The following is a 13,034-nucleotide window of genomic DNA, read 5'->3' on the forward strand; positions in this document are numbered from 1 at the left end:
ACTCTCTACCATGTGAAAAAATGTTAACTAAGAGTCCTTTGGGCCCGGCGTTTTGCACGCTAAAAGTGCATTTTTAAACAAAATCACGAAATGTATTTTAATTTGAGAGTCCATTTTTAAAAAGTGATGATTTGAAAACGTAAAAAACGAATCTGCATTTCTAAATCACAGGTAAGGGAGTACAATTTTATCAAATGCTAAACATCGTTACTTAAAAATCACATTTTTAAATTGCTATATTTAAATAGTAAGCTTTTAGACCACATAACCAAACAGACTCTTAAGAGATATCACGTGGTGCTGAAAAAGAGTCACCCATCTTATAACCACACATTACCAACTTACAGACTATAGAGATAGGCACATAGAGCTTTCCATATTGGATGTAGATCATTATGCAGTTGGGATTTAATATCCGAGCAAAGAAAAGTACTACTTCCATTCAAAACCTACGGAGTAGAGTGCTTCACCTCAAAATTCATTGAATATGAAATACATACAGCATTTAATAACAGTCGTGCTAGCAGGCTCTTGAGTATTTATTGACACTGACTACGCTGATGGCATTGCCACCAAATATCAAGACAGAATTGCCTCTCATTTACTACTGACAGAGAGAGAGAACCACCGGTTGACTAATAGACAGGTTTCTTCTGCCAGCGATGTGATTTTGAACAGTAACAAGAGAACAAAATATTGAGAGGTGCCTGGGATGAATGCTGCATCTTTCTAATCTTTTGGAAAGCTCTCTATTCCCATAAGAAAAAGACCCCCCAACAAAAAAAAAAAGAAAAAAAGAAATTTGGAATGCAACAATGAAGAACTCATGAATGTATAAGACCTGAAAAGCTACAAAAAAAAAAAAAAAAAGAAGCCCAATCGCTCTGAAAGAATTAATTTCAAAAATAAATAATACCTTCGGCTGTCAATAAGTCAGTCTATGAACAATCCAACAAATAGGGGCAGGTGAAGGTTGGAAAACTTTGCATCAAAATCTGTTGCTGCTTTCACTTACAGAAATAGAGGTGCCTTCAGGCTTCATCATATGGGAGCTTCTGCCACTGATATCAAGCCCCTGCAACCGGCCAATAGGATCCTGCTGCAACATATCTGTGTAGGCATGTGAGTGGGCTGCAGCAAGCAGAGGCTGATGAGGTGTTGACATGTTAGACTGGAATGGATGAAATTGTGGCATTTCCATGTTTTGGGGGTCACGTGGCTGTGAGAAGAACGAAGATGTAGGGTACAAAATGGGGTGCATTCCCAGATTGTAAGTATCAGTGTGTGTCATTATTTCTCCAGTTGCAACCTTGAGCCTCTCAACTTCCTTCTTCAGTGCTTCATTTAGAGCTGTTTTGGGGAACAGTCATACAAGTGCATTGCTATTAGCATGTTCCCTCGCTATTTTCTATGACAGATAACACATATTCACAATAATAAACGGATAGAAGTCATAGATACATGGCCAATATCCTTGTAAGATTGTTTGCACCTAATAGATAAGCAATTTGAGGTACTAGCAGACAATAATTGGACCAAATTGATGTGCTCGTCGACCACAACTAAGTAGGAAGTATACAAAGGACTCATAGGTACCACCAGCTTTTGGTATCCCATTAAGAAGTAAATTATTGTACAAGTATTCCTATAAGGTGGTCAGCACAAAAGTTAGTTCATCTTTGATAGACATCAACCAGGAAACAACATAGAACGATTTTTAGTACTTGCATACTGCCCACACCACCTAAAAGAGATAATAATGCTTGCACTTGTAACAAGTGACAAGTGGAAACACTAAACATTCAAGAATGGGTGCACAAAGCAGAGATCATATGTTGAACATAGCATGACAATGGTTTTTATTACCAAAGAAAGTCATTTATTTTAAAAACTGGCATGGATGATTCATACCATCACGTAACTGAGCTTGTTGTTCCATAGCTTGTAACCGAAGCTTAAGCTCTGTATTTTCAGTGCTCAGGCCTGATGTATCTCTCTAAAAGAAAACAGAAACCGAAAAGACAAAAAGCCCTCAGTTAGAAATCCACCGAAAGAAAAGCACTGTATAACAAAATAAAGAGACAACAAAAATTAAAGAACAGGGTTCTTAATTATATTCAGAATCATGTAAATATACTACAGAAGGATAAATAAGTAACAGAAACAACAGGAGACTGCCGAGAGAATGAGCAAGTAATCACCAAGGTTTTCTTTACAACGACAACCAATTCCTAACTTACTAGTGCATATAACCTTCATGAGAAATGGAATATGTAGCAAGTATAGGTATATAAAAAAATAAAAATAAAAAGCATTTTATTCTTTTTTCAAATTTTGTAACACCTTTTTTAAGGAAGAAGCCTCTGTTACAGGCAGAAATATACACACTGGAGTAGCACAAAGGAATTGTATCCATATTTAGTCATATTTGATTTTGATACTTCCTCATATACTTTCCTATGCATATTCAATAGGACATATAGTACATAAGCCTTGTCCTTAACTTTAGAAATGTACCAAATGCTTCTAAAGTTCACCTGCAAAGGCATAGGACACCACCTTGAACAATAGCATTGTTTTGTGATCTATAACTATGTTGTCAACACATTTCCTTTTAGATTCTTGTCAGTTGGTTCATAAGTTAGCCAACTAGAGAGGTGGAAGTTCAAGATTGGAGCCGGGAAAGAGGCTTTGAAATCCACATATTATTATAGAAAAAAAAAAATTAAAAAAAAAGGGGGATATATACACACCATAAAACCTATGCTTTAAATTGGACAATAAATGAAAAGATAAAGGAAATCAAAAGCCAAGAAATGATACCCACAAATGACCATTTTAGTTACTATTTTTTTTTTCTCCCCTTTTTTACTAGGTTAGACTTGAACCTAAGAACTGCAAACCCCACCCACTGGTTACCACTTGAGCCAAAACTCAAGTATCACCAACATTTCCATTACCTTATATCAATCGCCCATTTTTATCACCTTTCATCAACCTTGACCTTTATTTGTTATGCAATTTTAGTGTACATATTAAGCATTTTGGTACCCAGAAAAGTGCAAAGTACACAGTTATCACAAATGGACTACATCAGAGTGCAAGGGAGTCCATGCACATCCATGCGAAACAAATAAAAACATCATTTAGCAAGTCAGATGAGCATTTCAGTAAGAACCTGAAAAAGAGTAAGTTGTGCAGAAAGAGTTGTTGCTTCTGTTTGAAGGGTTTGAACTTTTCTCTCAAGTTCTGATATGTAGCGAGCTTTCCTCTCTTTTGAGCGAGCAGCAGACTGTCGATTTGCCAAAATCCTGTAACAAATATGTTGTTAACTTGTAAGCTTACTCGTAAACTCAAGTAAAACTGTACTTTAAAACAAAATCACAAATTAACTCTATAAAAGAGAATGTTAACCTTACTAGAGAACCAGACATATGAATTTCTTCCCATTAAGCACCAGCTCAAAAATGCTAATTTTATAAAAGAGAATTTCATTTAAGTCTACAAGTGAAGTTTATAAAATAAGGTTAGCATGTCATTAGATAGCCAAATTTTAGGATTTCTTCCCATGAATCTCTGGCTCAAAAACAAAATGCATAATTCTGCCAACTTATTTGCAATACATTTAACTCTCATCCATTATTCTCATATTTGAATGGACAAAACACATTTTTACAACTGGTGCACAACATTACGCCTAGTCATAAAAAATTAGGCTTCTTTGTTTTTCTTTGGGTGGGGTGGCGGGTTTGAAAAATAGGAACACAGATCCAGTGACTAGAATAACATTAGTCAGCCATGTGCGTGACTTATTAAAGGATGTAGTGACAAAGGTTCAAAAAACACCTAATTTGCTTACATTAGGTAAACGTAACCAATTGTCCTCATTTGTTTACTCAAGTTTTAGGAAGACTTATGCTTTTTGCACCAAAAATGGAACGTATCCAGAACGTAGGAACTCATATCAATCGACATTTAAACATATGAAGAAATCATATAATTATGGGTCAACTAGTCCCAGTAGCTCATGTTAATAGCATGTTCAAGTAGAAAGGTACATGTTTCAAAGTTCAGTAAATGCAAGTAAATAACCCATTGGACCATACATAAAAGTAAGCAACCAAAGCAGGCTAAATCTCCCAGATATTCCATCAAACATTGACTTGCGATAAACAGAAACCGAACCCTACTGTCATGGGGGATTATAGGCCAATTGCATGTTGTAATGTGCTTTATAAGTGCATTACTAAAATTCTCTCCAATAGAATGCTGCCTATCCTTGATTCCTTGATTAGCAGAAATCAATCTGCTTTTATTCCAGGTAGGAGTATTTCTGAAAACATTCTTTTGGCTCAAGGGCTTGTCAGAAATTATCACCGGAAGGAAGGGAGTCCTAGGTGCACTATGAAGATTGATTTGATGAAGGCGTATGACTCGGTGGATTGGAACTTCATTATTCATTGTATTACTTGTTTTGGCTTCCCTGCAAAGTTCATTAATTGGATTAAGGTTTGCATTTCTTCCCCTAGATTCTCCATCTCCCTTAATGGGACCTTGGTGGGTTACTTTAAAGGGGAAAGAGGCTTGAAGCAAGGGGATCCTCTCTCCCCTTATTTGTTTGTGTTAATCATGGAAGTGTTCTCTCGAATTATGGAAAATTGCACTAGGGAAGGATCTGGGTTTAAGTTTCACCATAGATGTTCTAGGTTGAAACTTACCCACTTATGCTTTGCAGATGATCTGCTCATTTTCTCGGATGCTAGTCTGGTTTCCACTTCTGTTATCAAACAGGCTTTGGTGGAGTTTAAGCATCTTTCAGGCCTTAAAGCTAATCCCTCTAAAAGTTCCTTTTTTTGCTCAGGTGTCTCAGATAGATTGAAAGCTACTCTGCTGGAGGATTTGCTGCTGATTGCAGAATGTTATTGGAAATGATTACAGGACGGATTGATTCCTGGACTTCCAAGAACCTTACTACTCTGCTGGAGGATTTGCTGCTGATTGCAGAATGTTATTGGAAATGATTACAGGACGGATTGATTCCTGGACTTCCAAGAACCTTACATTTACAGGTAGATTGCAACTTCTCTCTTCTGTTTTATATAGCCTTCAAGTTTATTGGACTGGTATTTTTGTCTTGCCTAAGAAAAGTTTGAAGGACATCAATCAGAAGTTTAATAGGTTCATTTGGAATGGAAAGAATGGAAATTTTGCTAAGGCCAAAATAGCTTGGAATGAGATTTGCTACCCGAAGCGAGAGGGTGGTTTGGGGTTGAAAAATCTGGATATTTAGAACATATCTTCCATGATGAGGCACATTTGGAGTATGTTTGCTCGATCTGGCTCAATCTGGGTGGCCTGGATTAAGGAATATATGCTGAAAGGGAGAAGCTTCTGGAGTGTAAGCATCCCCCAAAATTGTTCCTAGAGTTGGAGGAAACTCCTGAAGTTGTGCAGGCATGCCAAGAATTTTCTTAAGCATGAAGTGGGAGATGGGAAGGCAATTCATTTGTGGATGGATAACTGGCATCCTTCTGGAGCTTTGGTAGAAAAATATGGTTTCAGAATTGTCTATGACTCTCAAAGTCGTCTGGATGCAAAGTTAGATTCGGTTCTGAAAAATGGTATGTGGTGTTGGAAACCAGCTTGTTCTGAAACTCTAGTTGAAATCCAGAGTAGGATCCTTGAAGTCCAGCTTGGAGATGTTGACAGGCCTATATGGACCATTTCAAGGAGTGGTTTCTATGACAGTGCTGACAATTTGAACTTTCTTCCGCAGAGGAAAAATGAAGTGGCTTGGTGGTCTCTTAACTGGTTTCCTCAAGCCATTCTGAAGCAAGCTTTCTTACTTTGGCTGGCTGTTTATAATAGACTGACCACAGGTGACCGGCTACTGTCTTGGGGTTTTTCAGGAGACACTAGCTGTGTTTTCTGCAGAAGGGGCACTGAGAGTCGTGATCATTTATTTTTTCAGTGTAGTTTTAGTTCCAGGATTTGGAAGGAGTGTATGAATCGATGTAGCATTGTGCAGCCTGGCTTTGATTGGCAGGAAGTGATGGAGGAAGGCTGTAGAAAATGGAGAACTAAATTGACACCTGGTGTTGTTTGCAGATTGGTGTTAAGCTCTACTTACTGTCTATGGTTTGTGGAGAGCTAGGAATGAAGTTAAGGATGATGGCCAACCTCAAACAGAGGAGCAAGTCTTGAAGCTGATTTTCTGGGAGGTTAGATCCCGGGTTGCAGGCAAAGGGAAGTTTAAGAAGAACAAGGAGAATATTAGCCTATGTCATAGATGGAATATAGATACTGCTATTCTGATTTCATGTCTAGTTGGTTTGTTTAGTTTCTTGTGGATCAGTGTTCTGTTTTTGTAATATGATCTAGTGATATGGAGGACTTTGTATGTACTTTTGGCTCTTTGTGTTTATAATATAGTTCTACTTATTCATCGAAAAAAAACCAACTCATTCCATCTTCCTAACATGGATGACCTATATTAAACTTGTGATTACAGTATATAGAACGCACTGAATTTTATGAGATTAAAGATCCCTCCCAACCTCATTTCAATTCATCTATCAAAACTCTATAAAGGGCTCAGCGAGAACCTAATTATGAGATCAAAACACACACAAAATTAAAAAAAAAAAAAAAAAAAAAAAAAAAAAAAAAAAAAGAGGCAAAATTTTAAGTTCTGAAAACAGAAATTCAGTGTGACCCATCAAACTACTAATATGTTGTACAAAAGGTAAAACATGTAGGTAGGGAAATATAATGGCAATACATTCACAAAAATAGAATAATTTTTTTTTTCTTTTCAAATTACGAATCTGCTTCACATTCCTATCAAATTTAATCCAAAAATATACAATTTTCCATCTAAACATCCCCAGAAAGATAACCAAAAGATCAAAAGCTATATGAAACATCATAATTCACAAATTTATTATTCATAACCATAAACAGAACAAAAACCCAACCTCTTGGCTCGCTTGGGATCGGCGGTCCACAATTCAGCAAGCTTCTCAGGAGCAATGGCCTTCTTGGCCTCTATGCTCTCCAACATCCAAGGCTCATCCACCGAATTGCTATGCCGGTGCCTCGGCCTCTCGTCTGGTTTCTGGGTAGAGGGTCCGGTTCCTTCGAGTCCGGACCCGAACTTCTCGATGTCCATGTAGCTGCAGAAGAGGTCGTCCTCGAGAAATGGATCCGAGACCAGATCCAGGTCGTCGGGGATCCGGATGTGGACCTCGGAGTGGGCCCGCCGGTGGTTAGCCCCCCGGAAGGCCGAGGCCATTTCCAATTGGGGCTGAGGGCTTGGGTTTTGGCTCTGATTCGGGTTCGGGTTTGACGGATCCATGTGTTCGTACGGTGATCAGAGTGGTTCTTCTTCTTCTTCACTCATGATTCACAGTTTGCGCCTCTTGGTACGAGAATAGTTTTTATTACTTCGAGTCAATGACCGGGGAAACGATGTCGTTTTGGAGTAGTTATTTTAACTTTTCAGACCACCAATTCGCCCCCTCCTATATAAAAGCTGACAAATTATATTGTGCACACGTTCACATTTAGTGTAGGGTGAGATCCTATATGTGAAACTCATCCCACACGTATGGTGTATACAAATATGGGAGCTTTTTTTTCACCACCAACTCTTTTTATTTTCTTATATGAAAGTCCCTCTATTTTTATTTTTATTTTTCAAATAATATTATTATATGTCTGAACATGTATCTGCTCATAAGAGGTTTTATTCTCCTATTTTGTAATCACATGAAATCCATTACCTTTTTAGGAAGATGTCGAATTTTGTTCAAAGTGGAATAATTTTCCACATGAATTATCAAATTAGCATAAGGTCAAAACAATTTTGTTAAGAAAATGTTATTATTAGGAGAATAACAAAAATAAAACTGATTTTTATACATTCATATTCGTTATTATTTGTTTTTCTAAAAGAAATTCCAATTTGCTCTCAACATTATTCGGGGTACGTCACGAAGAGAATATTAGTATTAAACAGACTTGCTCACTGCTTATAAGTTAGAATTTTTTTTCTTTTTTTTTACATGTCCATACAAGAGGGGGGAAAGGAGATTCGAACTAGTGACATCCGCTTCATGAGACGTGATTCCCCGTCGATTAAGCTATCCCTTATGGACTTATAAGTTGGCATTTAGTTTAAGAGATCGATAGGATTAAATTTTAAATAGGCCTAAGTATAAACATTACTAGTTTTTTTTAAATTAAAGTATCTCCAGCAAATTAAGTAAAACACTAGTATGCTTTCCGCTCTTTTAGGGTTTTGGGCTGAACATTCAATAATAACCCACATGGGCGGGCGGGCGGGCGAATGGCGGAAAAAAGCGCGCCGGATAAACATCATGTTAAGAGATAGAGATGGGAACGTTATTAAGATAATGGTGATGGCACAAATGCGAGAGTGGGTGCTATATAAATATTCTTTTGAAAAAAAAAAAAAAAATCCTATATAAATAAAAAAGTCCAAAGATGGAGTAATTATACTTAATGTGGCCCGTCTGGTACCTGACACGTGTTTTGCTTGAACTCACGCAACTACTGCAAAGTGTAGGCTAGTATAACTCGATCTTCCCCATTTTCTTCACCTAATTCCTAATAAGAAAGGTGTTAGATTGATTGCAAAGGTAGAAAAGTCGGTGACATGGGTGATGGGGTTGGGGTCCGATGGAACTTGTATAGACAGGTGTCAAACTCAGTGAATTCGAGGGTCCAGTGGGCAGTGGGGTTAGCGGTCTGAAACGAGAATAGACAAATGTGGACCTATCACTGGGTGGCCATGGGGAGTTTCTGCCGGAGCCACATGATCTCCATGTGCCACAGCGCCACTCTTTTCTTCACACGCCGTACGCAAATAAATAGAGTCACAGATGTCTCAACTGAACAGGATAAACATGCCCCATCACAAAGGAAAAATACATTGACTAAGCTAACTAAGCTCTTAGCTCTCCATCACTTAAGCTGTTCAGCAGGGTCTGATCGATGAAATATATAAAAAAAAAAAAAAAAAAAAAAAAAAAAAAAAAAACGGCACGTATACAGCTTGATGAAAATATTCTTGGTTTATTGTTGAGAGGCCAAAGCAACAAAATGGCTCCAATGGTGATGCTGATAATTGTTGATGATGAATGATGATCATTCCTTTCAAAAACCTCAATAGAAGTTGAAGGCGCAAAAGGAGATAGTAGGGCAGTGAGACAGATGGCAATAAATTTATAAGATAAGTACCCCTTTCCTTGTGATCACATTAGCATTGTATTTATTGTCACGTAAGCGATTGATTTTGACTCTTGAGTTTACCCAATTCACAAGGCTATTAGGATGACAATTATGCATGGCCTCTACCTCTATTATTATTTTTATTTTTTTAGCCTGAGCTTTTTTGATTGAAAATTCCATCAATTTATGCTTAAACAAGAGACCGAAATGAAACTCACTTGCCTAATTAAATTTTAAGTTGCCTAATTATCTATTTCGACATATGAGTATCATATGAACTCTCTCTCATGTATTAAACATTAAATTTCTCGAGTATGGAGATCTCCCATGCGGGCTTGTCCTCCCATAGTTAATATACATAATATTATTATTATTATTATTATTATATGCTAATAGCTATAGCAGTTAGGTATCATGTCATGCAAAATTGTACACATCCATGGTGACAATGGCCAAAAACCAAAGAACATATATTATACTCAACCTTTAAATTCAAGAAAGAGAGGAGGAGTGGGAGAATAGCATTTTTTTTTCTTCAAATAAGCAAACTAAGATTAGGTGGGATCAGGTACCATAATCAAAGGTTCTCAGGCACATTTTTCTTCAAAACTATTATAAAGTTCAACCCTCGCTGAATGTAGTTCTCTCAACAATGATTTTGAAGTGAAAAGACAGGCAACACATAAGTATCTCTACTTTCACTTGGTATCCTCCCATCTGTGTCGCAGTTCTCTCTTCCACAACCCTCTCAAGTCTCAATCCCATAATCTACAAAGAACCCATCAAGCCATCTATTCCCTTCTCCCTCCGTCTGCTTCACTCAAATCAATCCTCCTCCTGTGTCTTGAAAGAAACTAGAAAATATCCAACCTCTCTCGCCTTCAATCTCTTCACTCGGGTTGTCATCAATTATCATAAGGTGTTGGTCGATCTGACGAAGAAAGAAATTGTTTGCATTGATGATTTTCAATGAAGGTGATAATTGTCATTCAAAGTCTCAAAAACTGTTCACCACCCCTTCCCTTATCCTAGTGACCCAACAAGATACTTTTTTGATGGTCTTTTTATCAGCTGGTTAGAATCCTAACAGACGGGCAATAACTCAAAAAAAAAAAAAAAAAAAAAAATCCCATCTTTCTCTTTACATAACTCAAAGCAGAGATCTGCAAGTGTTTTTCCTTGGCTTCTCTCTGTTCACACATGAAGTCCAGCCTCTAGGGTCTTATCCAAGATCAGAAGAAGCTGAAACCAACAAGACAAGCTACTTAATTTGTTGAATACACGAGTTATATGAAGTCCCTTCTTTCCGTCTCCTTTGTCGTTCGGTTCGCTGCTGAGAAGCCGTGGAGCAACGAAATCTCAAGCCCATTTACAGAACTTTTCTGAAATCAAGAGGGTGGGTGCAAGAATTTTGTGAATTACCCTGTTTGTTAGTTTTTCAGTGCAGAACCCGTATTGAATTGAGCAATGGTGACAAATCTTCATCATCGCCTACACCGTCTACTACTCGACTCAGAATCGAGCGCGCCGCCGTCTAACGGAAGTAGGAATGAACGCGGTTACGCTAGCGAGGCAAACTTCGATACCAACATGGTGATAATCCTAGCAGCCTTGCTCTGTGCATTAATAGGCGCACTGGGGCTAAATTCAATTGTGCGTTGCGCTCTAAGATGCAGCCGTAGGTTTGCTTTTGAAACACCGGATGAGGCCGCTACTCGTCTAGCCGCCACGGGCCTTAAAAAGAGCGCATTGCGTCGGATCCCAGTCGCAGTATATGGGTCGCCGTCGGTTCTAAATATTCCGGCCACAGATTGTCCCATTTGCCTTGGTGAATTTGAAGATGGTGAGAAAGTTAGAGTGCTGCCAAAATGCAACCACGGCTTCCATCTAAGGTGCATAGACCCATGGTTAGCGTCACACTCATCATGTCCAACTTGCCGGCAGTCGTTGCTAGACCAACCGACGAGTTCTGACGCCGGGGATGCTGATGCTGGAATCCGGAATCATGCAAATCCAATACCAGAGGGACAAGGGGATGTGGCAATAGCTGTGGATCATCATGACTTCATTGGGTAAGTTAAATCTTGAACTGCAAAGATTCCCCCCACTTCTCCTTCTTTCTTTCTTTTTTCTTTTCTTTATATATATATATATATATATATATCTTAGTATTTTCTTTTCATGCTGCTGGCTTGGTCATGTAATTATGCATAGAGAGATCAGAGTGAGAGACACCTTTGCTAGTTGCAATGTCAGTGCTTATATGGAGGTTTCTGAGGCGATACTGTGTATGTACATGATTAGTCTGATAATTAAAGAAATTAGTATTGGAAAGTTTGTTTATCTGTGCTGCTCTACCTCCCTTAATCTGAGTTTTCTGTTACAAGGCCAAACTGTTCATCATATGATGATTGATATTTTCCCCAAAAGAGAGAGAGAAAAAAAAAGTTATAAAAAAGTGGGTTGCTGAATAGACAGAATTTGGTTTTGTAAAATACAAGAATCAACATTTCGACTCCACCAAGATATGAAAATCATGTCATGGTTATATCACAATAGTGGAATGGTATTCCCTTTAAACTAGAATATTTACAAGTTTATTGGCCTAATCATAGATCAAAAGCAACCCCACTTTTCACGCTCAATTTTTACACAGATTAAGGCATGTTTTAAGCAATTGACATGAAAAGATACTTAAAAACACGTTATATCAACTGATATGAATGAAGCTGGCATGTAAATTTAGTGAATCAAAGCAGGTGAACTTGCATTTGAACGTGGGCAGTGGGCACCGGCAGTGCTAAAGTGCTTAACTTGGAGGCACTTCCACGTGCTTGGCACGCGCCACTCTCTAGTCAATTATTATTCAAAGTGTTTTGCATTGCCAACTAAAGTCAGTTCATAGGTTTTGATTCCTTTTATTTTTGAGTTAAAAGTAGAGTTATTGGGGCATAAGGCATCATCTCTTTTTTCCTTTTACATTTTCAAACTTCCATTCTCTCCCCAATATGCTCTATAAAATGCCTGGGCACCTTTAGCCACCCTTCTGCTGATGACAGGTCAAAATGTTGTCACTCAAACACCATCCTAAGTGTAAGTGAGTACCCTTACAGGTCTTACAACTTTTATTCTAAGACCATCAAAAATATGTTTTATCAGTTTAATAAGTTAGTCTACATTCTTAAATCAATATTGGATTTGGTTTTTCAAATTACATCTTGGAGGTCAGATCGATGATGATGAGATTCTAATACTGAGTCCACTGTCCACTTTTCTTGGTGTCAGAAGAACATGGGAGCTTGTTTAATTATAGGAAGTACAGAAAGAAGAAAAAAGCTGATGGAAACGGAAGCATCTCTCAAAAACTTGGTAGGCTAAGGGGAAAATAAAAATAAAAAATTAGGTTTGGTCTGATTTGATTTGATAGCCTTTTCTTATCAACTTTCCCTTTTGCCCTGTTTGATTTGATAGCCATTTGAGGAGAAAGAATCCTAATTTTGGTGATTATAGAATGGAATCTTGAACTCTTAGCTTTTTTTATTTTTTTTTCAAAATGCATTCATGCACTTACTCGAGACATGTCTATGTAATGAGGATGATACCTGTAGTGTGAGGAGGACATTTTACCAAAGCATCTTCCATCATTAGGAAGTAGGAACACCCCGATTGGTTAATTTCGAGATTTTTCCTTGATTGGGAAGTAGATTTGCGGCAAAAGAATTTTACTTTTAGAGTTTATTATATATTATGTTGTTTGTTTGAATCCTTTTTAACCAATA

The 13,034-nt window shown here is 37.8% G+C and overlaps 2 protein-coding genes across 3 annotated transcripts; one reads left to right on the forward strand and one right to left on the reverse strand.

Moving 5' to 3' along the window:
* Positions 1-407: 407 nt before the first annotated feature.
* Positions 408-7,443, reverse strand: LOC133862867 (bZIP transcription factor 18). Of its 2 annotated transcripts, XR_009899329.1 has the most exons (5): positions 6,978-7,443; positions 3,179-3,311; positions 1,912-1,996; positions 917-1,350; positions 408-749 (listed from the first exon to the last, which is right to left on the reverse strand). XR_009899329.1 is itself a non-coding variant. In XM_062298770.1 (4 exons), the coding sequence occupies exons 1-4, from the start codon at positions 7,355-7,357 to the stop codon at positions 989-991; spliced, it is 960 nt and encodes a 319-aa protein (XP_062154754.1). In that variant the 5' UTR covers positions 7,358-7,442; the 3' UTR covers positions 408-988. The 2 variants fall into 2 exon arrangements, 1 of the variants encoding a protein (XP_062154754.1); XM_062298770.1 differs by having other exon boundaries at positions 408-1,350; positions 6,978-7,442.
* A 2,341-nt stretch (positions 7,444-9,784) lies between these two features.
* Positions 9,785-11,598, forward strand: LOC133863569 (RING-H2 finger protein ATL74-like). Its single transcript, XM_062299566.1, has one exon. It carries the CDS (start codon positions 10,723-10,725, stop codon positions 11,329-11,331), a length of 609 nt encoding a protein of 202 aa, XP_062155550.1. The 5' UTR covers positions 9,785-10,722; the 3' UTR covers positions 11,332-11,598.
* The last annotated feature ends 1,436 nt before the right edge of the window (positions 11,599-13,034 follow it).

Source organism: Alnus glutinosa, chromosome 3 (assembly GCF_958979055.1).
Source record: "Alnus glutinosa chromosome 3, dhAlnGlut1.1, whole genome shotgun sequence".
Classification (NCBI taxonomy): Eukaryota; Viridiplantae; Streptophyta; class Magnoliopsida; order Fagales; family Betulaceae; genus Alnus; species Alnus glutinosa.

Bases quoted from the DNA above. Each gene is read 5' to 3' on its own strand.
- LOC133862867 (XM_062298770.1), bottom strand. From the start codon at position 7,357: ATGGATCCGTCAAACCCGAACCCGAATCAGAGCCAAAACCCAAGCCCT. The intron at 3,312-6,977 runs GTTGGGTTTTTG...TATTTGTTACAG, and splicing joins GATCCCAAGCGAGCCAAGAG to GATTTTGGCAAATCGACAGT. The intron at 1,997-3,178 runs GTTCTTACTGAA...GTTTTCTTTTAG, and splicing joins CACAACTTACTCTTTTTCAG to AGAGATACATCAGGCCTGAG.
- LOC133863569 (XM_062299566.1), top strand. From the start codon at position 10,723: ATGGTGACAAATCTTCATCATCGCCTACACCGTCTACTACTCGACTCA.